Here is a 26,785-nt window from a genome sequence, read left to right as displayed (position 1 = left end):
AGCTCAGCTAAGCTCAGCAGTGCGTCCCTCACCGCCTCGGATTCCGTGTGACCAGCAGCCCTGAGCCGAGAGCAGCCGTCCAGCAGAGCGCCGCCCGTCCGCACCCCAGCACAGCCACCATAAAACCCTAACGATGACATTCTTACAAATGCGACAGGGGCTAACATTTATTTGACAACTTCCTTACCCACACCTTGCCTCCGCCGCTCCTTGCTGTTAAGTGGTGAGTCCTTTTTTAAACTGCACGTTTTTCTTTTTTTTTTGCACAGTGATATTTCTGCAATAGAAAGATTTGGGTCTCCTTTTATTTTGTCACCTTCCTTCTAATTTTGCATAGACTACATGCTTATACCTTTTGTCATTCAGTCACATAAACTGTCTAAAGGGATTGGTATGGTCATATGGGATGAAGATGATTGGATTGTGCACATTAAAGCAGCAGCAGAGAGAGCAGCGCTGTTTTATTTACCTCGGCTCAGAATGGTATTCTAATACATGTGGAGCTGTTTATCAAATAAGCAGTGGAAGAAGAAGGGGTCCTGCATAGGTCAGCCATACCCCTCTGGTTCTCAGGAGATGCACTGCATGGGGTCAAAGGCATAAATCCACCTCAGGATAAATCATCCAAACATTGCCACGCATTCTTGTTTGTTTGCATTTTAATGCATCTGACTCTCAGTATGACAGGTGGGTGGTTGGAGGAGGGCCGTATAAGCATATTTTAAAGATGCTTCTGCAAGCATTCAGTACGGGCCAAGTGGATGCATGCTGAGGTGTTATATTGTATCAGATGGCGGCATACACATGTAGTAGAGTGCCTCATGAAGGTATTCACACCCCATGCAAAATTGTGAGGTGAAACAAAACAGATAGATGGTTTTGACAGTTGAAAATCTGATAATTGGGGCATGTTTATTCTTTAATACTTTTCAGAATCTTCTTTTGTTACAGTCATTCAGCTGCAATGTAGCTAAAGCTTAATCACACTGGTTGCAGAGCCTCTGTGAACATCAGTTTTCAAGTCTTGCCATAAATTCCTATTCAGATTTAGATTTGGACTTTGACTGGGCCATTGTAACGCATAGGAATGTTCCTGCTGAAGAAAAACATCCTCTTGAGCATGATGCTACTACCACCACGTTTGACAGTGGAGAGGGAGTATCCAGGATGATGTGTAGTGTTAATTTTTTGATTACACATAACCTAATTTCTTAATTACACTTAGCCTTTTGGCCTTTTGGCCAGAAATTCTAGTTTTGGTCTTACCTGACCAGAGCTCATTCTTTAAGGAAAACTGCAAACAGGACTTATTGCAGCTTTTTTATAAAGACCAGATTTGTGATGTGAACTACTTATAGTTTTCCAGTTGACCAATTCTTCCATCTGAGCTGTGGATCTATGCAGCTCCTTCAAAGCTACCCTGGCAATCTTGCTGCTTCTCTGAATAATGCCCTTCTTGTCCAGCCTCAGTTTAGTAGACAGTCATGTCTTGGTAGGGTTGCAGTAGAGTACAAGGAAAACATAACCTTGCAATGTTGTTGCTGAGTATTGCAGTGATTGCATTGATTGTGATTAACTCACGTTTTATTTCTGCTCTCCTTATTTTCCAATATCATGTTGTCCAAACTACTCTCCCTGAGCGTTACCGTGTTGAATGTAGAGCACTGACAGGTTTGTCCTGGCAAATTATAAGTTTCCAAATCTAACAATAAATAAATGTGTGGAAATATGTTATATTTTTCCATTTTCTAAAGACAAAAGTCTTAGTAATGCCTAATGAATCTTGGGGTTTCAATTATTTATATGAAATCTATTTGCTGTGTCTTTGATGTGGGAATAAAGGTCATTTCACTACCTGTTTGGTCTCTAGATAACTTTAAATTCAGGTTGAACTGGACTTGTTGTTTTTAAACTGGGTCTAACATGCCAAACAAAGCATTAAACTGCCAAAATAACACCAGCGTTCGCATTCTAAGCTGTAAAGAATCTGTTTTCAGTCTAGGGTGCTTAATTCTTTTTTGACTGGTAAAATCGATTAAACTTAGTCTAGAAGCCACAAGAGCATTGAAACCTTCTCATATCGCACTCTAAATATTAGAACCCAATTTCAGCATTGTGGTGTTTAATTCTTTGTAGAACCATCAGATAATGAGACCTGAATACTATTCAAGCTCTAGGTTAGGTATTTTGCACTCATATGACTAACAGTTAGATTATGTGTAGTAATTAGATGATTTCTGAAGACAGTTGTTGGACTGGACTTTATTTAGAGGTGTCTGAGCAAAGGGTGGAGGTAAACAAAATGCATGTCACACTTTTTAGATATTTATTTCTACAAACCTTTAAAAGTAATCCAGCATTTTCATTCCACTTTACGGTCATGCACTACTTTGCATTGCCCTGTCACATACAGTCCCAATTAAACACTATAAAGTTTGCAGATGCTATGTGACAAAATGTGTAGTATTACTTTTTTAAAGGCACTCGTGAATGTTAGCGCTAACAGGATCCTGATCTGGGGCCCAACGAGGAGCAGAAACACAGGATTAAAGCTTCATGTGAGTTTCTTTTAAAGGAGGAAATGTAAGGCCTAAAGCTCTTTGACATTTCTGCCTTGTGTAATTGTTACTTACCAAAGCAAAGCACAAGTGTGTTTACTCGCATGAAAGAGCGGATCCCTCTGGGCTCGTTTTAAGTAGAATATGAATAATTATCCATGTGTTTGAGTCTTAAAATCTTGCTTGACTCACTCCTGATCTGCTGAGTAATCCCTTCAATCATAATTGAGGGTTAACCTTTTGCTGTACAGTGTTTCTATAGCTTATTCAAGCACTAAGCTGAATAAGGCTGCCAAAAAGTTCACACACGCTTCTGTTTGTGCACAGGTTGGTTAGATCCGAACATTTTAGTGGCATTTGGATTTTTACACAATTGAAATGTGCGTGCGTTTGAGGCCGAGTTGTGGTTGGTGGATGAAAGTGATGCGTCACATGGTATCAGATAATCTGGCTGCTTGAAAGGCCAGCCTGATGTGCAGTGTATCATCCTCCATCAAAACACACATGCAGGTGTACACTTAAAAAAATGGTTGGAAAGGGCAGCGCGCTCTCATACATTCATATACTCATAAATGCAGTGGCACACCTGACCTCTCTTCAGATCAGTATCTGCTTGTTGCCAGTCCTTGTGCTCTTTGAAATGAAAATCAAATGAAAACAAACCAAGGGGCTGAGCAGACACTTACAATAATGAGAAGGCTTCCGCTCGTGCGCCTGCTTGCATCTCAATGCGCGTGTTGTTGTACAGCATGCTGCTGTGTGCACCGGTGGATGGCCATCTGTAAGGCGCAATTAGCTGGCCAAGGGGTATGCATCATCACAGAGTGAGGCTGTGATTGGTGGAACATAAATGATTGATTGGTGCAGCTTTAAACTGGATTGGGGTTTTCAGTGACTCACCATTAGATTGTTTTACATACTCAAAACCTTTTTACCATAAATGACCAGGACAGTGAATCTGTTAAAAATATCTAGTTATCAAAGTTTAAATATATGTAGTACTAGTATTGCGATGGACTATCCCGCATTCTCCACAGGCACCCTGATAAAGATGGATGAAAAGCCTTAAAGAAAATCAATCTTTTTTTGCAGTAGCATAATCTTGCTTTGAAATGTTGAAAAGTCCCAGATTAAGAAATAATTGTTTCTAACAAACTCACTTGTATCACATTTATTGCCATCTATAACAATCCCTATAAAATAAATGGAACTAAAGTGTTAAATGTATATTATGGAGCATTACTAAAAATATCCATCCTCGTGCGTATTCGTCTACAGAATGTAGATCTTTACCTGATATTTCCAAATGGCAGCCAGTATTTTCAAATAATTTATGCTTCATGAGCTCAAAAAAACAAAAAAGAAAAAAAAAACCATGACAGATTTTCTTCACCCATTCAGCCCTCCTGTTATCTGCTGAAAGTCTTGCTCTCCCTCACCCTCTCACAGCCTGCCTGAATCACAGAGATGTCTGAGAATGTCATGGAAAACATAGTTACCTTAAAGAAACCCTCGAGTCTCTGAGTTAATTTCATAAACACCTTACCAGTACTGGAAAGACTTAACTTTGAGGCTTCTTCATGCAGTAACAACATCCACGTTGTAGAGTTCTGTGAGTGTTACCTGGTACCTCAGTTAGAATCACTTGTAGAGCGAAGATTGGATTTTTCCGTTTCCAGCAGGACCATTACTGATTGGCCATTGGTCACCAGCCCACATATATATTTCTCTACCAGATATGGATCCATATATCATGCCACTGCTTTTGAGAATAGTAAGGGAGCTGTTAGGTACGTGGGGGATTTGTTACGCTGTGGGCCTGATTCTCTTCTTAAAGCCCAGAGGACCTTGTTGGAGCAGTTGGCATCATAAACTCTTTGGAAAAGCAGAAAATTATAGTAAAAAATCTGATGGCCTCTGCCATAAAAATGTAAATGATGCTTCTCCAAACCTAAACCTCAAGCTCTGTAGTAGTCAAAGATTCATTTCTTTCTATACTCCAACCTTGTGAGGTTTTATAAAATACTAGTTCGTGTCTTAAACATCAAGAGATGTTCACACAAAATTTAGATTTTAAACCGTACAGTAAGTGGTGCTAGCATTTCAATTAAACTGGCTTTACTATAAGCCATATTGTCATTGTAATATTTAACTATAATGTTGTCTTGAAGAAAGCTTTGAGAGGACAAACTACAGCTAATGTGAATGTCAAATTGAATGCTGCATATTGGATGTTTTCCTACTGCACTGGAGTGCTGCACTAACCCTCACACTGTCAGGTTCATGAGCTCTTACATCCAAGTGCTCTTCCAGTGAGCCAGTAGGAAACCTAACGATTTGATGTGAATTTTTGGTTCAGTTTTGACATCAACCACAAGCACAAAGTGGATCTGCAAATCAGTAATTCATACATAATATATTATTAAACAGGATTCCTGCACATTTTTAATGTCAAAATGTAATTTTGACAGGAAACATTTTAGACCTCTCACATCTTTTATCCCATTTTTTATTAATACAAAATTAATGATGCATTTATATATATGTAGATATTTCTACACTGGAAATAAAGGGAGGAAGAAATGAAAAATGGAAGGAAGAAGAGAAGGAAAAGGGATAGAATGAAGTAAAAATTCAATAGAATGAAGGAAAAAACAATGGAAGGAAGGAACCACAGAACCAAGAAAGGAAAGATAGGAGGGAAGGAACCAAGGAAGGATGGAAGACTGAAAGAATGAACATATGGAGAACAGAACAATCAGAGGAATAAACTAAGAAAGCAACAAACAAAAATGTTTTTCCTTCTCCAGACTGTAGGAACCCAGGTTAAAATATCAACTAGTTTATATGTGAACTAGAGTGCTCAAAAAAAGGCGCTGGTGCTTGCAAGTTATTTATGAATAATGACTTGTAATTTAAAATTTTAATTATTTGAGATTTTTCCTGTATTTTCAATTACTTGGTCAGCTCTTAGTTATAAAAATCATGGATGGTCAAAACTGAAATAGACAGGTCAGACTTTTCAAAGCTGTAAATTGGGAGTAGCCGATTGACTGTAGGGTTCAGAGGTACTGGATAATATTGCTGTTGTAAGAAAGTATTAGTCAGATATGTAAATAGAAGAAGCAGCACAAAAAAAAAAAAAATAGGTCATGGTTTAAAAGGAGTGCAGAGTGCAGTTGTAAGCGTCTAATGGAGTCCTTAGTGAAGAGATAAATATGCATCTATTCTTCTGGATTCCTGTAGGGTTCTGAAAGGTTTTGGTCGACTAGGAGCATCTACATTGTGAGTGGTGTGAGATCCTGTCTATTACTCTGCTCCAAGCCATCCACCAGTATCCCAGTAGGAATGGAGGAGTGATGGTGGAGTGGGGACAGCTGAGGGGTAGGGGCTAGCGAGAGGGATGTCACTGACCACATTAGTCACCAAAGAAAGCAGGCCATGAGTCAGGAAAGCTCCCAGTCTCATCCATCATGCCCCTCTTAACCCACTTTCCTTCCAGCCAAGCCGCCTGGACTTTTTATTTCTCTATTTTCTGCTGGCTCTCCACTACCCTTGCTGCCGACGGAGGAACTTTGCTATCCTACCTTTGACGGCAGAAAGCAAAAAAGAAAACGCTCCATTGCTGCACAGATTGCAGGTTGCTGTGAGGAATGAAACTGAGAAGAGATTTATCATGCAGTGGGGACCGTCTGCCAACAAGCCGCATTATGAGTAAATACAGTAATTAAAGGGAGTTTGTTTAGTTATTCATTGTGAGATAAAGAAAATAACACTGTAGTGATGTGGATAAAGGGACCTCATAAGCTTTGGAGACTTCAGTTAAAATTTATGAGAGGTCTCACTTCTCCAAACGGCTGCTGGCTCAGGTCCTGGTAATAGTGCAAAGCTGACTTATTGCTGCAATGAAAACATAGTATTTCCAGCTCAGCTTTGGTCAGATTAGCCTGGAAAATGGGAGAAACTTGGGAGAAGAGGATGAACATTTCTAGGAATAGAGTGTAGTAATATTGCTTGTCACCTCTATAAAGGAAACATTTTTTGTGGTTTCATGAAAGTAATCAAACTCAATGACAGGACTGAAATGGGCTGTTTTATGAAGAATATTACGTAGCCACCAGGCAGTTACAAGTTTGAAATTCTCATGCCATTATTGCTTTTTATATCTTCAGGTTACAAAAGGATAAATAAATACTTGAATAAAATAATTTTTGCTGAGCTCTAAAATAAAAAAAAAACTACAATTGCTACTAAATTAATTAACGTTGGTGCTGACTGTTCATTTCCAACTAGAGATGCACAATTAGAGACTTTTGTGGCCTGTTGTGTGTTAAAGTAGCGATTAGTGTGATTAGCATTACCAACAAACTTCAGATATGTAAAACACTGCCAACATTTCCAAACATAGCATGTTCCTGAACATGTTTTGTGTGGGCATTTGTCCATCACTACAACACACACCACCTCCATAAAGCGCATGAAGACAACAATTTCTTACTGGGCATCAGCTGTGGGAAGTTTTTTCAGAAGCATCAATGCACAAAAATGGTAACATGAGTTTCAGAATTCGACTTGAATCACACTTAATAGGCAAAAACAAAAACTTAGACTCACACTCTAAGGTTTTAAGACTTGACTTACACTCATGGTGTGGGACTTGAGTCTTACTGCCAACATTTATTTGTTGCAATCATGAGTTGGGGACATCTGTTTTGGTCGGACACACTGAATAGGCTGCGCAGTTCAACATGTGCAGCTCAACAGACATCGCAGCTCTGACGTCACCCGGGATTATAAAACCCGTGGAAAATAAACCTTCGTTGCCATTTCCAGCATGTCTCATGGGACGACGCATCGGAGGTGCATATCTGGAGAGACAAAAGATCGCAGGTGAACTTTTTCTCCACATGGCCATTCCCGGAAGAGCTTGAAAGCTGGAAATCTGTCTGATACAAGAAGGTCTGAAGATTTATATACTGGTCGAAGACCTCGCCGACATCCGCCGCAGGTGAAAAACCCACAGAGATTTTATTACCAAGGAGATGAGTTTTCCTCCTTGTGATTCAGTTGACTAAACGGTTCTTCATATTTTGTTTTCCCGTGATGGATGGATGAGAAGTTTACTGGGTTTTTTTTTGAGTTGATTATAGGCGCATGATTCCCCCCCTTTCTTTTTTCTTCATACATGACCCATGCTCAACCGGTGGAAACAAGAAATCAACATCAAAGTAATTTCGTTCTTTTTTTTTAATATGAAATTGGATAGGTGCATTTAGAGATCTGGGCAGGATGAGGCATAGTTAAGGGGATTTAGAATCACCAGTAGTTAATCCAAGGTATCAACTTGTTGCATGCAATACTGATTGAAGTGTTTTATGCTGAGCTGTGTTTGATTTGCTGTGCAAGGTGCGTGTGTGTGTGTGTTTTGTCTGGCTGATCCCAAATCAGATGGGAATCAGAAGTTGGGCTTTTAAAGTTTTCCATTCAAAGTAACTGCGGTCTGGGCCTCGCCTGACCACTCCTTTGTTCCAGTTTTATTACTGGAGTTTTTCCACTGAGTTCCCACCTCAGAGTTTTATGACCCTTTGTTGAAGATTTGGGGCAATCAGCTGCTAGTGGCTAAGGGCACATTTTGCCCGTAAAACTGCTGGTTTGATCGTCATAGACACCCAAAGCGCATATATTTTCTTTTATTATTGTTAGGTAGTCATTTTTATCCTCTTTCTGTAGAATAGTGCTTGTAGTTAGGTGAAGGTTTTTGGACCAGAATAATGGTATATCAGAATTATAAATAAATCTTCATATATATAATTAAGAGAAGCGTTTGTGTTTATCTGTCAAAACAAGGTTGAAGTTCCCCCACCTTTGGTGATGCGGTTGATTAAACAGTGACATGGTTTTTGGTTAATAATAATCAATTATTATTGAGAATTTGCTAATTGTATTTATTAAGAGCTTTAAGCCCCTAATCATAACACCAGAGGACATCTCTGATTTCTATTTGTAAGTAATGATTTTTGGTTAAGAAATTATTTTCCTGAATTATGATTTGTAATTATAATTTTTGATAAATATTAATTAATCAATAATCCTTACAGGAGTGAGGTTGTAAGCTACAGAATGAGGCTCTGACAGGTGATGCACATATTTTCCTGTTTTATTAGACAGTGACGTTCACGAGCTATTAATGTTTGTTATGGCTTTGGCCCCACTGTAGTAAAGTCAATTCACACACTCACCTCATAAGTTTGTTTTGTTTTGAGATTAAACATGTGTTTTAGTAAGGTAATTCATTAATTTCCTTACTTAAACTAACAATAATTGTATGGAACACACAGATAGCAGCACGATGTGGTTTGTTGTTATTGATTATGTTTTTCTTTATTGAGTGACCTGGTTTGGGGAGTCGGCTGCTTCCTGTCTTGGAAAGAGGCGTGGGCAAGAGCTGAGGACTTAGAACCATAATGCCAGCTCAGCAGGACCAACTATTTGCCTGTTAGCTAGGGGGGTGTTTAGGTTAATTAACATCATTTGGTTCTTAGGTAGGGCTGCACGGTGGCGCAATTGGTAGCACTGTTGCCTTGCAGCTAGAAGGTCCTGGGTTCGTTTCCCAGCCGGGGCTCTTTCTGCATGGGGCTTGCATGTTCTCCCTGTGCATGCGTGGGTTCTCACCGGGTACTCTGGCTTCCTCCCACAGTCCAAAGACATGCCTCTTAGGTTAATTGGTCACTCTAAATTGCCCTTAGGTGTATGAGTGTGCATGGTTGTTTGTGTGTTGTCCTGTGACGGACTGGCGACCTGTTCAGGGTGTACCCTGCCTCTCACCTGTAGACTGCTGGAGATAGGCACCAGCTCCCCCGTGACCCACTATGAAAATGACTGACTGGTTCTTAGGTAGTAGGGATGTTTAGTTCTGCTTCCCCCCTATTGTGTATGAATGATCTGGCTAATTCACTATATAGGTTAACCTTCTGTGTCTTTGTGTTAGGTCAGTTTGGAGTTACGTTGTGTATATTTTGTTTCCTTTGCTAATAGTTTTTGAGGTCCCATTTTGAGAAGAGTTATATTTAGTTGACCTCATAAGCTATATTTTGGAACTTTGCTATTTTTTGAAGTTTGTTGGGTAAAATAAAGACCCACTTGGAATATACTTTCCTGTGCCTTTACTGCTCGGTCCCTCACAATGCTTTATATAATAATGACCCCACGGACGTCTTTCCAACTGATTAAATGGCTTTGGGTCATTTCACAACAAGATGAAGTCGCCTTACCTCGGACATCTTCTCTTGCCGTTGAGCTAGCTTCTTTATTAGTAAGACTCTTCCGGTTCTTCACAAAAGAAGCACTATGTTGAAACATTCTCATTTACTCACTAAATCATGCCCTGCTTATGATGTTGTTATTTAGACCATGTTTACATGTTTACAGTTTAAATTTGTCAACAAAGGTTTTAGATGTAGATTTACAGCCTGGATTCTTAATAATCTTTCAAATCTCTGTGTTCTCGGGGTGAGGAGAAGAAAACCCTTCACACCTATTACCAGTTGTTAATCTCTTACTACTATCAGTTTCTAAAAACAACTTTTAAGCAGCTTCTAAAAGTTTCTTTTTTTTTTTTGCACGTTGAATTAAATATGGAAAGTGTTTAAGATCATTGTTAACAAATGCTACAAAATAAATGTAAAATGTTCAAGTGTTAAATCAGGCCCAAGGACAAACAGTGCAGGGTTTGAATATCTAACCTACTTCAATGCAGTGTTATAACGATACTAGATGCAAAAATGTTTATTTTCCTCATTAGAGATTTAAGACTTGGGAAAAAATGAGTTGTGAACATCCAAAGCCAAAGCACGGAAATAGAGCTGTGCCGAGGGGGATTTCTGGGTGCCAAATCACAGAACGTGAACATCAGCCAGATGCCTCAGGTGGGGGTTGTTGTGATTCAATCAATGGAGACATTTGTTTGATGTTATACAACACCAGTGTTTTTGCCCTTTTCACTCCACGTTGCTTGCATTTTGCAAGGTCCCAGTAGGAGCCATATGATAGAGCATGGTTTTTGTTTTTTAAACTGTGATCTTATAAGTGCTTGTATAGCTTAAACCTTGAAATTGCCCCATGTATTGTAGCAATGTGTTATTCCTGCTTGTTTACTGCTCATAGCTCATATGCATCTTTCAATGATTCTATTAGAATTCTGAACAACCTCAGATGGGTCAATTTGACCTGCAAACGCAGCTCTAATTAAGAAAATCTAAACATTTGCTTCCCTGTCACAGATTATTTTGATATGATTCAGGCTGTTTATGGGAAAACAAAGTGTGATGGATCAAATTTATGTGCGCTGTCATGAGGTGATGTTGAGGGAGTGACTCAGCGACTTACATTATTAAAGATTTTATTGGTAAGAATTTGACTGGGCCGATGAGCGCATACTTCTTATGAACTTCTTAGTGTGTTCATTTTCAGGGGTTAGCAGTCAGATCTGTTTCTGTTTGTAAAATAATGTTGAAAAAGTGGAAAATGGGGAATTTGTGAACATTGACTTGTAATTTCTGACCCTCTGAGCATGAGTGGAATAAAATCTGTGTCTTTTAAATAAATATTTTGGGGGAGGATTGGATGTCAATTGACCCTCTGTCATTGGTTATTTTGGCTCTGTGTTCTGCCACCCTGGCACATACAATCAGTGCAGCATGTGTATTTGCACCACTCCGGGTTTCTCAGCGTGGGATTTTGTGCAGGATCCATTTGGCTTTAGGTTTTTCCGCAACCTGGCACTCTGACTCCAAGTGTGTGTATGTGTGTGTGTAACTGTAAACCCATCCTTCTGCCTCCATGCCTTATAGAGCCCTTATGATCAGGGAGATACACAAGCCACACACACAATCACCAGGCCAAGCACAAAGGCAGCAGACGCCTGACCGAATGGCACAGTCAGGAACGTTTCCATGGTAGCCTTAACAGGAAGTGCATTACACCTCCTGTATGGCTGTGTGTCCTGGTGATGTGAATCTTAGAGGATTCTCATTTTATTCATCTTAAACAGGAGGTCACATGTAAAGTTTTTTATTGTTAAGGTTTAATATCAGTTATGGCATTAATGCGAAAACAATGGCAGCTCGGCTCTTTATTCAACACTAATAATTAAAAAAGTATTTCATCTGAGAGATCTTGGATTAATTTCGGAGTTATACACAGACTCGTACTTGTCTTCTTCCGCTTATCTGGGATCGGGTCGCGGGGGCAGGAGACTCAGCAGAGACACCCAGACATCCCTCACCCTAGACACCTCCTCCAGCTCCTCCGGGGGGAGCCCAAGGCGTTCCCAGGCCAGCCGAGAGACATAGTCCCTCCAGCGTGTCCTGGGCCGTCCCCTGGGCCTCCTCCCGGTGGGACGTACCTGGAACACCTCCCGAGGAAGGCGTCCAGGAGGCATCCGGTATAGATGCCCAAGCCACCTCAACTGGCTCCTCTCGATGTGGAGGAGCAGCGGCTCTACTCCGAGCCCCTACCGGATGGCCGAGCTCCTCACCCTATTTCTAAAGGAGTGCCCGGCCACCCTACAGAGAAAGCTCATTTCAGCTGCTTGTATCCGGAATCTCGTTCTTTCGGTCATGACCCAAAGTTCATGGCCATAGGTGTGGGTAGGAACGTAGACCGACCGGTAAATCGAGAGCTTCGCTTTTCAGCTCAGTTCTCTCTTCACCACAATAGACTGGCACAGCGCCCCCATTACTGCGGCAGCCGCACCGATCTTGTCTATCAATCTCCCGCTCCATTCTTCCCTCACTCGCGAACAAGACCCCGAGATACTTAAACTCCTCCACTTGAGGCAGGAACTCCCCTCCAACCTGAAGAGGACAAGCCACCCTTTTCCGGTCGAGATCCGTTACCTCGGACTTGGAGGAGCTGATCCTCATCCCATCCCAGGTCTTGGCTAGAGGGGGCCAGCAGGACCACGTCATCTGCAAAAAGAAGAGATGAAATCCTCTGGTCCCCAAACCAGACCCCTCCGGCCCTCGGCTGCGCCTAGAAATCCTGTCCATAATAGTTATGAACAGGACCGGTGACAAAGGGCAGCCCTGCCGGAGTCCAACAGGTCCGACTTAGTGCCGGCAATGCGAACCAAACTCCTGCTCCGCTTGTACAGAGACCGGATGGCCCCTAATAAAGGGCCCACGACTATACTCCTGGAGCACCCCCCACAGGGGATCACGAGGGACACAGTCAAATGCTTTCTCCAGGTCCACAAAACATATGTAGACCGGTTGGGCAAACTCCCACAAACCCTTAAGTACCCTGTAGGATTATAGAGCTGGTCCAGTGTTCCACAGTCGGGACGAAAACCACACAGCTCCTCCTGAAGCCGGACCTTGGCCAGACAACATAGCCTCTAGGATTATTCAAGCACTCAAACCCAGGGGTACACACAAGCTGTTTGTGGCAAACAGCTCCCTTAAAAACTTCAGTAGTTCAAGGTTTTTGGATTTATTGGAACGAAGTGATCAATGATTTTATATTGATGTCAAATAACCACTTGAGCTCTCTCTGTTGATAAACCTACTTTGATTTGGTTCAGTTTACACTTTTCTCATTAGGGAAAAACAGCTGGACACTCTTCAAAGAAATGCGATGCACATAAAACGACTCTTAAATTATAAGACAGTTAGACAGTTAGACCTTTACTAATTAGGCCCGAGCAGGAAAGCCTGCAAGGGCCTATTGGAATCGTAGGATTTCTTATTATTATTCCGTTGCGTCTTTGCGGGGCAATATGGGGACTTTGCCATGCACCAAAACTTACACGATTTTACCCAAAGTTGTCCCCGATGAAAATTTTCGTTCCTTAATGTCTTCGTCAGTGGGCGTGGCCAAACCACTTAGCTACGCCCCCAAACGTGAGATAGGCCGAACCGTAAGTCGTAGAGATCTGAAATTTGGCATACAGGTAGATCTCCTCAAACCAAGAAAACAAATCTCTTGGGGGTATGCCCTAAAACACACAGGAAGTTGGCCATTTTGGGTCAAAGGCCAATTTTTGGCTGTTTTTCACTTTTACTCACCTCGAACTTTAACGAACTCCTCCTAGGGATTTTGAGCTATTGGCTTCATATTTGGTCAATATGCAGTTAATCATGGAGGATTAAAAGTTATCAAAATCGTGAGTTTGTGGCCATGTTTAGGGGGCGTGGCCGGGGCATGAAAAAAGCGTTAACGCCCAAAGTGAAAAATGCAATACTTTTCGCAAAGAAACGCCAAATCACACCAAAGTTGGCATGAAAGAGGACCTTTGGGTTCCCGACGATCCTATGGGGTCATATGCTGACATCATCAAAGCCACGCCCCCTGAGAACAGGAAGTCACTTTTTTTACTGGGAATGGTCGCTATCTGGCTGTCTACACTCAATCAACTTGAAACTGTGTCAGGTGACTGACTATGAATATTGTAGCTTCACACTGAAGGCATCAAAACTATGAATTAACACATGTGGAATTATATACTGAACAAAAAAGTGTGAAACAACTGAAAATATGTCTTATATTCTAGGTTCTTCAAAGTAGCCACCTTTTGCTTTGATTACTGCTCCGCACACTCTTGGCATTCTGTTGATGAGCTTCAAGAGGTAGTCACCTGAAATAGTTTTCCAACAGTCTTGAAGGAGTTCCCAGAGATGCTTAGCACTTGTTGGCCCTTTTGCCTTCACTCTGCGGTCCAGATCACCTCAAACCATCTCGATTGGGTTCAGGTCCGGTGACTGTGGAGGCAAGGTCATCTGGTGCAGCACCCATCACTCTCCTTCTTGGTCAAATAGACCTTACACAGCCTGGAGGTGTGTTTGGGGTCATTGTCCTGTTGAAAAATAAATGATGGTCCAACTAAATGCGAACCGGATGGAATAGCATGCCGCTGCAAGATGCTGTGGTAGCCATGCTGATTCAGTATGCCTTCAATTTTGAATAAATCCCCAAAAGTGTCACCAGCAAAGCACCCCACACCATCACACCTCCTCCTCTATGCTTCACGGTGGGAACCAGGCATGTAGAGTCCATCCATTCACCTCATCTGCGCCGCACAAAGACACGGTGGTTGGAACCAAAGATCTCAAACTTGGACTCATCAGACCAAAGCACAGATTTCCACTGGTCTAATGTCCATTCCTTGTGTTCTTTAGCCCAAACAAGTCTCTTCTGCTTGTTGCCTGTCCTCAGCAGTGGTTTCCTAGCAGCTATTTTACCATGAAGGCCTGATTCACACAGTCTCCTCTTAACAGTTGTTCTAGAGATGTGTCTGCTGCTAGAACTCTGTGTGGCATTGACCTGTTCTCTAATCTGAGCTGCTGTTAACCTGCGATTTCTGAGGCTGGTGACTCGGATGAACTTATCGTCCGCAGCAGAGGTGACTCTTGGTCTTCCTTTCCTGGGGCGGTCCTCATGTGAGCCAGTTTCTTTGTAGCACTTGATGGTTTTTGTGACTGCACTTTTAGACACTTTCAAAGTTTTCCCAATTGTTCGGACCGACTGACCTTCATTTCTTAAAGTAATGATGGCCACTCGTTTTTCTTCACTTAGCTGCTTTTTTCTTGCCATAATACAAATTTTAACAGTCTGTTCAGTAGGACTATCAGCTGTGTACTGTATCCACCTCCTGCACAACACAACTGATGGTCCCAACCCCATTTATAAGGCTTGAAATCCCACTTATTAAACCTGACAGGGCACACATATGAAGTGAAAACCATTTCAGGTGACTACCTCTTGAATCTCATCAACAGAATGCCAAGAGTGTGTGGAGCAGTAATCAAAGCAAAAGGAGGCTACTTTGAAGAACCTAGAATATAAGACATATTTTCAGTTGTTTCACACTTTTTTGTTCAGTATATAATTCCACATGTGTTAATTCATAGTTTTGATTCCTTCAGTGTGAAGCTACAATATTCATAGTCATGAAAATAAAGACAACTCTTTGAATGAGAAGGTGTATCCAAACTTTTGGTCTGTACTGTATGTAACTTCTCAGGACATACAAGAAAGTCTCTTGGAGCATTGGTCCAAACCCCACAGGAAGTCGGCCATTTTGGATTGAAGTTGCCATTTTGACCCCGGTTTTGCTCTTTCTAGCCCGCATATCTGAGTGAACTCCTCCTACAGCTTTCGACTTAGAGACTTGAAAATCACACAGTATATTCTTAAGGCACTGGGGATCAACAGTTATCAAAAGCTTTTCGATACACAAAAGCGTGTGTGCGTGGCCACGCCTCAAAATACGACTTCTCGCCATAAAAGACTAAATTGATATAGCTCCTACAAGGAAAGTCACAGAGACCTGAAACCTTCTGAAATTGATCTCCCACTGGCCCTGAACAATATTTGCTGATCAGATGCTGACATCATCAAAAGCCCCGCCCCCTGAGAAAAGGAAGTGTCATGTTTTCCTTTAGTGTCAATTTTTGATGTTCTTCACCTAATCAATGTGAAACTGTCCCAAGTAACAGATAACATGATGGTCTTAGACAGTCGCCAGTACTGACTGGCTTGGCAAATTACACATGCATGGTCCGATTCACTCCAAAATAAATATGGATGATCTTTGTCAGCCCCCAAACACCTCTATAGGATTACATTGGAATTTGGATCAACAGCACCCCCTAGGACACTTCAAGGGCTATATCACACTCATACATCATCGGATCCACTTGAAATGTTGTATACATGATCATGTGTTAATGATGGACATGTTGACACAGTCAATAGATGACATCACTTTAGTCCCGCCCACCAATAAACAAATGAGTGTAGCTTCCATATGGAATGTCAGAATCACCCCAAACTGAATATGGTTGATCTTTGTCGACCCCCAAACAGCTCTATTGGATTACATTGGAAGTTGGATCAACAGCGCCCCCTAGGACACTTCAATGGCTCTATCTCCCTCATACAACATCGGATCCACTTGAAATGTAGTATACATGATCATGAGTTAATGATGGACATGTTGACACAGTCAACTGATGACATCATTTTAGCTATGCCCACAAAAAATCAAGTGAGTGGAGCTTCCATCTGGAAGGTCCGATTTACTCCAAATTTTGAATGCTTCTCGCCAGACTAATTCTGTGCATGACCGAAGATCATATGACATGTTGCTCACAGTGCCACCTACTGGCAACGTGTTGAAGTGAAGCGGTGTCATTGTCGGTGGCGTGTAGGAGGCGATGCCAGGCTTCCGCGGTCGCTTCAAAGGCCGAGTTGCGCTGAGGTGCGAGGGCCTTCAATGCTGCTTGCAGCTTTAATTATATTAGTTACTGCATTGAGGGTTAATTAAATGTTCAACAGTGGCAGAGCGGTTTGTGAAACAGAGAACAATCTCAAGAGTGACAATTAATGGATCAATCAGCCTCTTGTAATTACAAGGTTGTGGTACTTAAGTTCACGTGTGTGGTTGATTTACACCATGGCTCACGTAGTTTTGTATTTTTACAGTGTTTCCTGAAGTTGGTTTCAATTTTAACCAATGTTACCAGCTTCAGACATTCAAGATACACTGCTTTCTCACATATTGTCACATTACAACCACGAACGTCAATGGATTTTATTGGAATTTTATGTGATAGACCAACACAAGGTTGGAAATAGTGAAATTGAGATGCTGTTTCTAATATTTTTCAAAAATAAAAATCTAAAAAATGTGGTGTTTGTTTCAATTCTGCCTTTCTAAGTCAACACTTTGTAACTGCATTTTGCTGCAGTTACAGCTGTAAGTTATTTAGGGGTAAGTCCTACCAACTTTGCACATCTAGAGATTGATTTTGTTTTTTCCACAGCTCTGCCATGATTCTTATTTGGAATTAGGTTTGGACCTTGACTAGGTCATTCTAGTACCTGTATCTGCATGTTTCCAGCCGGCTGGAAACTGAACCTCTCCTTTCGGTCCTGGCCCTCTCTAAGCTTCTTGCTGCGTTTCTTCCAGAATTAGTCCTTACTTAGCAACACCTATCTTTCCATCGACTCTGAGCTGATTCTCTGTCTGCTGAAGAAACGCCTCCCCACATCATGTGGTGGTATCAGTGGCTAAAGTGGATGGCCTTGTATTGAAAGGATTGTAGTTGAACCATACTTTTTGTTTGCTAACTTTCCTTGGCAAATCTCGGAGGCCTTCACAGAACAGACATAACTATCCTGAGATTAAATTGCACACAGGTACACTCTGAAATACTAATTTGGTGATTTTTGAAGGCAGTTGGTTGCAGTGGATTCTGTTTAGGGGCTGCACAGTAAAGGGGGCTGACTACAACTGCATGCTACACTTTTGCTAGGCACTGTATTTACAGAGACTGTGTGGTTGCTAACTGGAATTGTGATAGAATACCTAAAGCTAAATTATTTTTTAGTATATAACCCTATTAATTTTGGTGGGAAAAGATAATATGATGTGTAACCATAAGTGAATTGTTTATATTTTCAATTAAAGATAAAGGTGAGAAATACAAGTATGGTAACTGGCTCTGCAGCACATATCTAAACCAAATCCTTCCTCTACAAAGGGTGCAAGGAGTGGATGCACACTGTTGTGTTGAGAGAAGCACTGGGAGTTGGGCGGTTTGCTGACAGAGGGAGGAATAAATAAGCTCTTGGATGAGAAGTTAAAAAACAGAAGCATTTGATCAGGGGGCTTGTCTGGCACAGAAATGAAGATGGATGGGTTGTGGATCTACCTTTAGGTCCAGCAAGGCTTAGTATAATGACAGTTATACAGGTCCTTCTCAAAATATTAGCATATTGTGATTAAGTTCATTATTTTCCATAATGTCATGATGAAAATTTAACATTCATATATTTTAGATTCATTGCACACTAACTGAAATATTTCAGGTCTTTTATTGTCTTAATACGGATGATTTTGGCATACAGCTCATGAAAACCCAAAATTCCTATCTCACAAAATTAGCATATCATTAAAAGGGTCTCTAAACGAGCTATGAACCTAATCATCTGAATCAACAAGTTAACTCTAAACACCTGCAAAAGATTCCTGAGGCCTTTAAAACTCCCAGCCTGGTTCATCACTCAAAACCCCAATCATGGGTAAGACTGCCGACCTGACTGCTGTCCAGAAGGCCACTATTGACACCCTCAAGCAAGAGGGTAAGACACAGAAAGAAATTTCTGAACAAATAGGCTGTTCCCAGAGTGCTGTATCAAGGCACCTCAGTGGGAAGTCTGTGGGAAGGAAAACGTGTGGCAGAAAACGCTGCACAACGAGAAGAGGTGACTGGACCCTGAGGAAGATTGTGGAGAAGGGCCGATTCCAGACCTTGGGGGACCTGCGGAAGCAGTGGACTGAGTCTGGAGTAGAAACATCCAGAGCCACCGTTCACAGGCGTGTGCAGGAAATGGGCTACAGGTGCCGCATTCCCCAGGTCAAGCCACTTTTGAACCAGAAACAGCGGCAGAAGCGCCTGACCTGGGCTACAGAGAAGCAGCACTGGACTGTTGCTCAGTGGTCCAAAGTACTTTTTTCGAATGAAAGCAAATTCTGCATGTCATTCGGAAATCAAGGTGCCAGAGTCTGGAGGAAGACTGGGGAGAAGGAAATGCCAAAATGCCTGAAGTCCAGTGTCAAGTACCCACAGTCAGTGATGGTCTGGGGTGCCGTGTCAGCTGCTGGTGTTGGTCCACTGTGTTTTATCAAGGGCAGGGTCAATGCAGCTAGCTATCAGGAGATTTTGGAGCACTTCATGCTTCCATCTGCTGAAAAGCTTTATGGAGATGAAGATTTCATTTTTCAGCACGACCTGGCACCTGCTCACAGTGCCAAAACCACTGGTAAATGGTTTACTGACCATGGTATCACTGTGCTCAATTGGCCTGCCAACTCTCCTGACCTGAACCCCATAGAGAATCTGTGGGATATTGTGAAGAGAACGTTGAGAGACTCAAGACCCAACACTCTGGATGAGCTAAAGGCCGCTATCGAAGCATCCTGGGCCTCCATAAGACCTCAGCAGTGCCACAGGCTGATTGCCTCCATGCCACGCCGCATTGAAGCAGTCATTTCTGCAAAAGGATTCCCGACCAAGTATTGAGTGCATAACTGTACATGATTATTTGAAGGTTGACGTTTTTTGTATTAAAAACACTTTTCTTTTATTGGTCGGATGAAATATGCTAATTTTGTGAGATAGGAATTTTGGGTTTTCATGAGCTGTATGCCAAAATCATCCGTATTAAGACAATAAAAGACCTGAAATATTTCAGTTAGTGTGCAATGAACCTAAAATATATGAATGTTAAATTTTCATCATGACATTATGGAAAATAATGAACTTTATCACAATATGCTAATATTTTGAGAAGGACCTGTATGTTGGCATGTGTGACTGTGGCACTGTTTTGGGGATCAGACGTTTTAGTAATATGCTTATGCATAAATATAGAATGAATTCATTACAGAAAAAATGATGCAGCAAGTACGTGTCCCACTTTAGAAAGAAACTTTTTGTTGCTTAATTCATGAGGTGTGGAGTTAATGTAGCACTCAAATCTGACTAAGGAAACTGAGCTCAAAAGCTGTTTGAAATATGAAAGCTGTACTTCACTTAGTCCAAAGAGCGGATCTGCAAAAACTCTCCAGATGATTGCAATTTTTCCACAGAGTAGCCAAACCATAAAGTACTGTGCTGTAAAAAAAAGTTCTTCTGTTTTTGCTTTTTTGTCAAACTTAAATGTTTCAGATCATCAAACTAATTTTAATAACAAAGAAAACCAAACCCATCCATCCATCCATCCATCCATCCATCCACAATCAAAGCGCTCAGTTGTACTCCTGGAAACATAGTTTGTTTTTGTCTCTGTGCTACGATGTAGATTGTTTTGATTCTCGATAGAGCATAGGATAACCTTCAGTGATTTATGGAAGAAAATAGACCATTGTTATCTAGGAGGAGTTGCGTGACAAACTACTAAGAAGGCAGCTAACTGACCGACCTGACCAAGTCTGAATGCATGGAATGTGGTATGCCAGGAGACAGAGGCCAGGCATCAGAGCTGTGGGCTGAGCACAGCTTTGAGTTGATGTACAGGAAACAACTACACCTCTGCCTCTTATTACTAATGTGCATGCCTTGGATTACAGAATGGTTTGTTTTTACAGCTGCATGCAGTTCTGTAGATAAGACACAGCTGTGTTTTTGTTTTTGACGGCCTCGATAGCACTGTTTTTAAACCCAACTGATTGTCTTGATGGTACTGACAATATATAAGAAGAAGAAAGGGAAGCAATTTCTCAATGAACAATGTGTGTCACCTGCTGTCAGGTATTCAAAACATTGCAGGTCCAATGCCTTTGTGGATTGGCTTTACTCGTTTGTAGGCCTTTAGGTACAGCAGATATTCAGATATATATAATTCACCCTGTGTCAGATTAGTGTGTGTCAGCCAGAGACCAGTATCCAGATTGAGAATCTCGGCCAGAGTCAGCATCCGTGTCATATCCTTCTTAGTCACCTGCTCTTGCCTCCAGTACTTCATTTCTCACGTCTGGCCACTGCTTCCTGCACTGTCTCTCTGTGTCCATTTATTATCCATCATGTTGTTCCATGTTTGTCTCCCGTCATTCTACTGCCTTCACTTGTTTTTTTTTCCTCTTTATCCTCCTGCTTCTCAGAAACCAAAATTATTCTGTGTATCTTTTGCAGCCCTCTCTTGTATGCTTACATACATTTATACTTTAAAAGCCCCCCTTTTAATATTTTGCTTATTTTTTCCTTTCATTGCTCGTGTATCCTGTAATAGCCACTACCACCTCCATGCAACTGGTTTGTGTAAACCCACGTATTCTTCCTCCTTCTTATGAGTTTAATAAAAAAAGTCAAAATCAGCTTCTTGAACCTTTACTGAATACGATGATTGCTCCTCGGTTGCACCCATTTCAGGTATTCTGTGAACAATAATGACACTACCGCAAAATTCATGGTCACAAAGACATCATGGTTGTTTGAGAGAGCCAAGGTGGTTATTTAGAGAGATACTTTAAATGTATTACATTTGCTTTTGGGTCTCTTTTCTATAGATTTAAAAGTAAAATCTCCACATCGTACACAATTTATTTATGATTTTCATTTTGTGGTGTTGGCTCTATGTCTTTTTTTTCTTTTAGTCAGATGCATTTGTGCTCGCACCTCTCCATCCCTGGCTGGGTGTGCAAAACTGTAAAAATGTATTCCACACATCCAAAAAATATGGAAATGGAAATATCACATGTGCTTTTTTTGGCCCAGCAATTTGTTACATTACCCAGAAGTTGTGTACTGACACTCAAAGCGCTCAGATGATGAATACTGCAGATGTTGGCGCGGACCACAGGCTTTTGTTTCAGTGCCATCATAAAATTTACAGTCATTGCTTTTTGGTAAACCTTCTGAAAGGCTATTGCATTCAAAGGTACGCAATTCAATATACTCCTGGTAAATGTGACAATCATGGCATCATCAGTAATTATTTTGACCGGTGGTGAAGGTATGGAAAAAGCCTTATAATAAACCAGTCTTCTATTGCAGCAGCACAATTTCCCATTGCAAAATGCCAAAACATTTTTATTTAAAATGCTGGCACAAAATAAAAAGGAGATAGACAGTGCATAAAAAGTATTCCAAAGATTTAAAAAAAAGTTAGATTTTGTCACATTTTTCATGGATAGAGGGAAATAAAAATATAAAAGAAACATCAATGAAAATTAGCCAAATTAAGAAATGTTTCTAATTTTACCTGCCAAACACTAAAGAAAACACAGAGCAATTAACTGATACCAAACCTTTAGGTTTAGATGAGGCCTTTTGAGAGAATTGCAGCTGATTTTAAGAAAAACGATATTGTACTGACTAGCTAACCGTTATGTGTTTTTTTTCTTACCATTTTAATCAGTACCAGCTGTTGTAAATTCACTTTAGATTATTAGGTAATTATCTAATAATAAATATTAGATAAAATAAAACTGCTGTATCCTACCAGTCTGGTTTGTGATAGTGTTAAATGTTAATTTCAGTGGTACTTTTTTTTAAATAATTTTTTTGCGGTACAGTAGGCAGACACAAAATAGGGGCAGAGAGAGGGCTTTTCGAGTCTCGGGGTCCGGGACTCGAACCCAGGACGGCCACATCGAGGACTGTAGCCTCTATATATGGGTCGCATGCTCAACCCCTACACCACCAGCGCTGTGCTCCAATTCTAGTGGTACTTTTAATATGAAAAGAGGCAGCTCCAGTGGAAGTATTGGGGGAGGCCAAGTCATTTGGGTCACTCTAGTTAACAAGACAATAAAAACATTTGTTAAGAGAATCACAATTATTACTATAAGTTGTTATTCAATAAGGGAAATAATATTCTTTTTTAAAGAAAAGTCTGTTGCAGAGAGCTTTCTTTAGGAACCATTTGCCCCCCTAAAGGCTATTGGTGGTACTGCAGGTGAAAGCACTTCCTCACTGGCTCATACCTTGGCAGATTTCTATCATTGTGTGTTAAAGCTTAATTCACCAATTAAAACAAATAAAACTCTTTTCATTTAAAAAACAGTGTTAAAACAGTGCACATTTGTGTCATCGGTCTCCTGTTAGCATGCTAACATAAACATTTAGCCAAAGGTATTTCCCTGCACAAAAGCTAAGTCTCAGTTCTTTTGCTGGTTACATGGTCTTGCATGTTGAAGTGTGTCATTGTGTTGAGGCAGATAAATTTTGCAAAGCTTCTATTAATAGAGTGATGAAACAGTGCAGCTGCTGCTACTTGCTGTTTAAATAAACAAGGGGGAGACAAATCTAGGCTGGAGAACAATACATTGTCATGTGGAAGAAATAATATTAAAAGGTTCACAGCGTCTACATATTTAATTTGCCCAATGGCTGTCAGTTTAGTCAAATCCCCGTGATAGTATGGGAGAGAAAAGAAAACAGATGACAGATGAGTTAGAAGGCAATATAATTGAAGAAGGGTTAGCAGCAGTCTCAGAGATAAAGGGCTTTTATTACTGGAGATGTTTTAATTTCATATTGGGGAAAACACAAGTAACCAATTATTTTACTATGACTGAATTTAGACTTTCCGCGTCCTGGTGTAAGAAAAGTAAAAAAGCAAGAAGAATGTTGTAGGCATGCACTAATTGGAGTCTTGTAAAGCTTTACCTGTCAATGCCGACTTTAGGTTATTCTGATTTTCACTTTAAGAACTAAAATTTACAGTTTTGAAAATATTTTTCTGGCAATACTGGTGTAAGCAGTCATTGATTATGTATGTAAATAAAAATTGTTCAACCTATATGCAATTAAATATACTATAAGATATTTATTGTTCAAACTGATAAACTTTATTGTTTTTTGCAGATATTAACTCATTTTGAATTTAATGTTTTCAATACGTTCCAAAAAAGCTGGGACAGGGTCAACAAAAGACGGGAGAAAAAGCACCTATTTGAAACATTATATTGGTGAAGCCATAAAGCCATATATTGACAACACTTAGAAATGCTGCCAGCTGCTCTGTGCCCGAGCTCATCTGAGATGGACTGATGCAAAATGGAAAAGTGTGCTGTGGTCTTACATCCACATTTCAAATTGTTTTCAGAAATCATGGACGTCGTGTCCTACGGACCAAAGAGGAAGAGGGCTATCTGGATTGTTACCAGCGCAAAGTTTAAAAGCCAGCATCTGTGATGGTATGAGGGTGTGAAGGCACTATTTATGCTGAAAAGTACATGCAGGTTTTGGAGCAAAATCTGCTGCCATCCATGTAACGTCTTTTTCAAGGATGTCCCTGCTTATTTCAGCAAGACAATGCCAAACCACATTCGGCACATGTTACAACAGTGTGGATTCTTAGTAAAAGAGTGTGGGTACTAGAATGGTCTGCCTGCAGTCCGACCTGTTTCACACTGAAAATGCGTGGCACATTATGAAGTGCAAAATATGACAGTGGAGACTACAAACAGTTGAGCAACTGATGTTGTACATCAAGTAAGAATGGGAAAGAATTCCACTTACCAAGCTTCAGCAATTACTGTTTTCAGTTCCCAAACATTAATTGAGTGTTGTTAAAATACTTTTTTGGAATGTACTGTAATCATCAAATTCAAAATGAGGGAATATTTGCAAAAAAACAATGAAGTTTGACAATAATTGACATTAATGTCTTGTCTTTGTAGTATATTCAATTGCATATAGGTTAAACAGAATTAGAAAATTATTGTATTCTGTCGTTATTCATGTTTTACACAACGTCCCAACCTTACTGGAATTGGGGTTGTAAACCGATTGACATGGTTAGCTGTATCAACTGTAAATGTCATACTGTATGTATATTTCCTGGAGAAATTAGACCCTAGCTTAGCTCTGAGGTTTCCCACAGGCTATCGAGGTTTTAAACTCTAGAATGCTTTCTGGCAGAGACAGGTTGAAGGCTCACAAGGATAAAACAGATCAGCTTTACTGTAACGCTTTCAGACAAAATAGCTGACTTTGAGCCATCTTCCTTCATTAACAACCTCCACACCGAACGGGTAATGTGACACGGGTGACACTGGTTTTTACTGATTAGGAAAAGATTCGATTTTTGAGTTTCTGACTAGCTGGTCAAGCTGAAAATTGAACAATTGATATTATTTACGGCTGTCAATTTCTTTCAAGGAAAAAATCAAAAGGCGAGTATCTCAGAAAATAAGATTGCATGCGGTTTAAATTGCTTAGCAATTTAATATAAAAAGACTTCCACTCCTTCCACCTTCAGTGTCATACCTATACTTGTCCTCTCCTTCTGTCCTTAGCCCTGTTCCAACTCTCTGGCACCCCCTTCCCCCCACTCTCCTCCCAACCAGCTCACGGTTCAACGGGACCATGATGCTCAGCAGCTCCGTGGAGGTGCCCAACCCGGGTGGAATAAGCGGCCTCAGCGGGTTAAGTGCGGCGGCACGGAATGTGGTGCGTTCCTCAAGCATCTCGGGGACCATGTACAGCCTGGAAAAGAGTCCCAGCAATGGGGTTCCGGACTCGGCGTCGTTGGCTGGCAACAAGAAGCGGCGATCTAGTCTGGGTGCCAAGATGGTGGCCATTGTGGGGTTGTCACAGTGGAGCAGAAGCACACAGCAACTTAACCAGCAAGGTTAGTTGGTAATTACTGGTGTACTTATTTCTATGAACTGGAATGTCTGCCGGTTATGTATTTTGAAGACAAAAGTCATTTTCCAACGTTATCCTGTTTCTTATCCTTTGAAATCAGTCTTTGCTTAATCTCTCTATTTAAATATATTTTATAAAGACAAATATTGTAATGAAGGTGAATTTATAACAGGACAGCATATTCATTTCCCCAGAGGTTGGATGATTAATCCTCTGGCTTAAGCAGTATTCTATGATCATATAACATTGTAGTTCGTTTTAATTATAGTAAATAATGGTTTTTAAGAATGTAACGTACCTGAATAGTGGCTTAATGCAATTCGAATAGTATTCCTTGGTGCACTGCTGTAATTAACTACTGTGTGCTGAACTCTGCTGTGAGTTTGCAGCGGTGGCAGCAAGCATGCATTGTGACAGTGACTCCATGTTCTAATATGCCCCCTGTAACGTATAATTACAGATCCTGTGTAGCTGCGACAAAAGTGCTTCTCATTTGGTCTTCTGTGGTGAAAACAGGGCCATTTGTTCTTGCTGTATAAAGGGATAACGTGTCACACAGTGGGAGTTAGTAAGGCTGAGAGGCAGGGCCAACATGGGGAGGGAATCCTGTGGTGAAACATGTTTTTTTATTTATTCCAATGTGTTCATGAAAAAAAGAAAAAGTTGTTCATCTTCCACACCTTCCTAGCATGTTATGTTCCTGCTGTGAGTACAATGAACCTTAACAGAACAGTGTGTACCTGTCTGCGTTCTTTGCTGCTTGTCTGCAAATATTACCCGTCTTAATGCTCTCTCTAGATATGCACCGCTTTTCTGTTGACTGGACAGACTCTAAATATTTCTGTGTCAAGGCTAAAGGAGCGTCCAGATCAATTTCTGTCACAGTTTGAAAGAGCAACTGACTCGGTTGGACCTGATGTTTGAGTGTGAATAAGCATGGGCATTTGTATGAGATTTTCACAGTATAAGCATGAGTAATGGCATCACAAAACGTAAAAAAAGATCAGAAAAGGAGGAATTATTCCTAATGCTGATGAAAAATATATCATCTTAATGATTACAGCT

General features: G+C 40.8%; 1 protein-coding gene across 1 annotated transcript in view; it reads left to right on the top strand.

Annotated features, from left to right (window-relative positions):
* rims3 (regulating synaptic membrane exocytosis 3) overlaps nt 1–26,785 on the top strand; it is a 61,853-nt gene continuing 35,068 nt past the window's right edge. The window contains exons 1-2 of the mRNA XM_047384021.1: nt 1–223; nt 25,369–25,703. Of these exons, the coding sequence (XP_047239977.1) occupies nt 25,439–25,703 (265 nt within the window). The 5' untranslated portion in view covers nt 1–223; nt 25,369–25,438. The remainder of the gene's footprint in view (nt 224–25,368; nt 25,704–26,785) is intronic.

This window comes from Girardinichthys multiradiatus, chromosome 13 (assembly GCF_021462225.1).
Source record: "Girardinichthys multiradiatus isolate DD_20200921_A chromosome 13, DD_fGirMul_XY1, whole genome shotgun sequence".
NCBI classification, from domain to species: domain Eukaryota; kingdom Metazoa; phylum Chordata; class Actinopteri; order Cyprinodontiformes; family Goodeidae; genus Girardinichthys; species Girardinichthys multiradiatus.
Note: the sequence above shows the minus strand (reverse complement) of the source record. Positions and strands in the feature narration are given on the sequence as shown.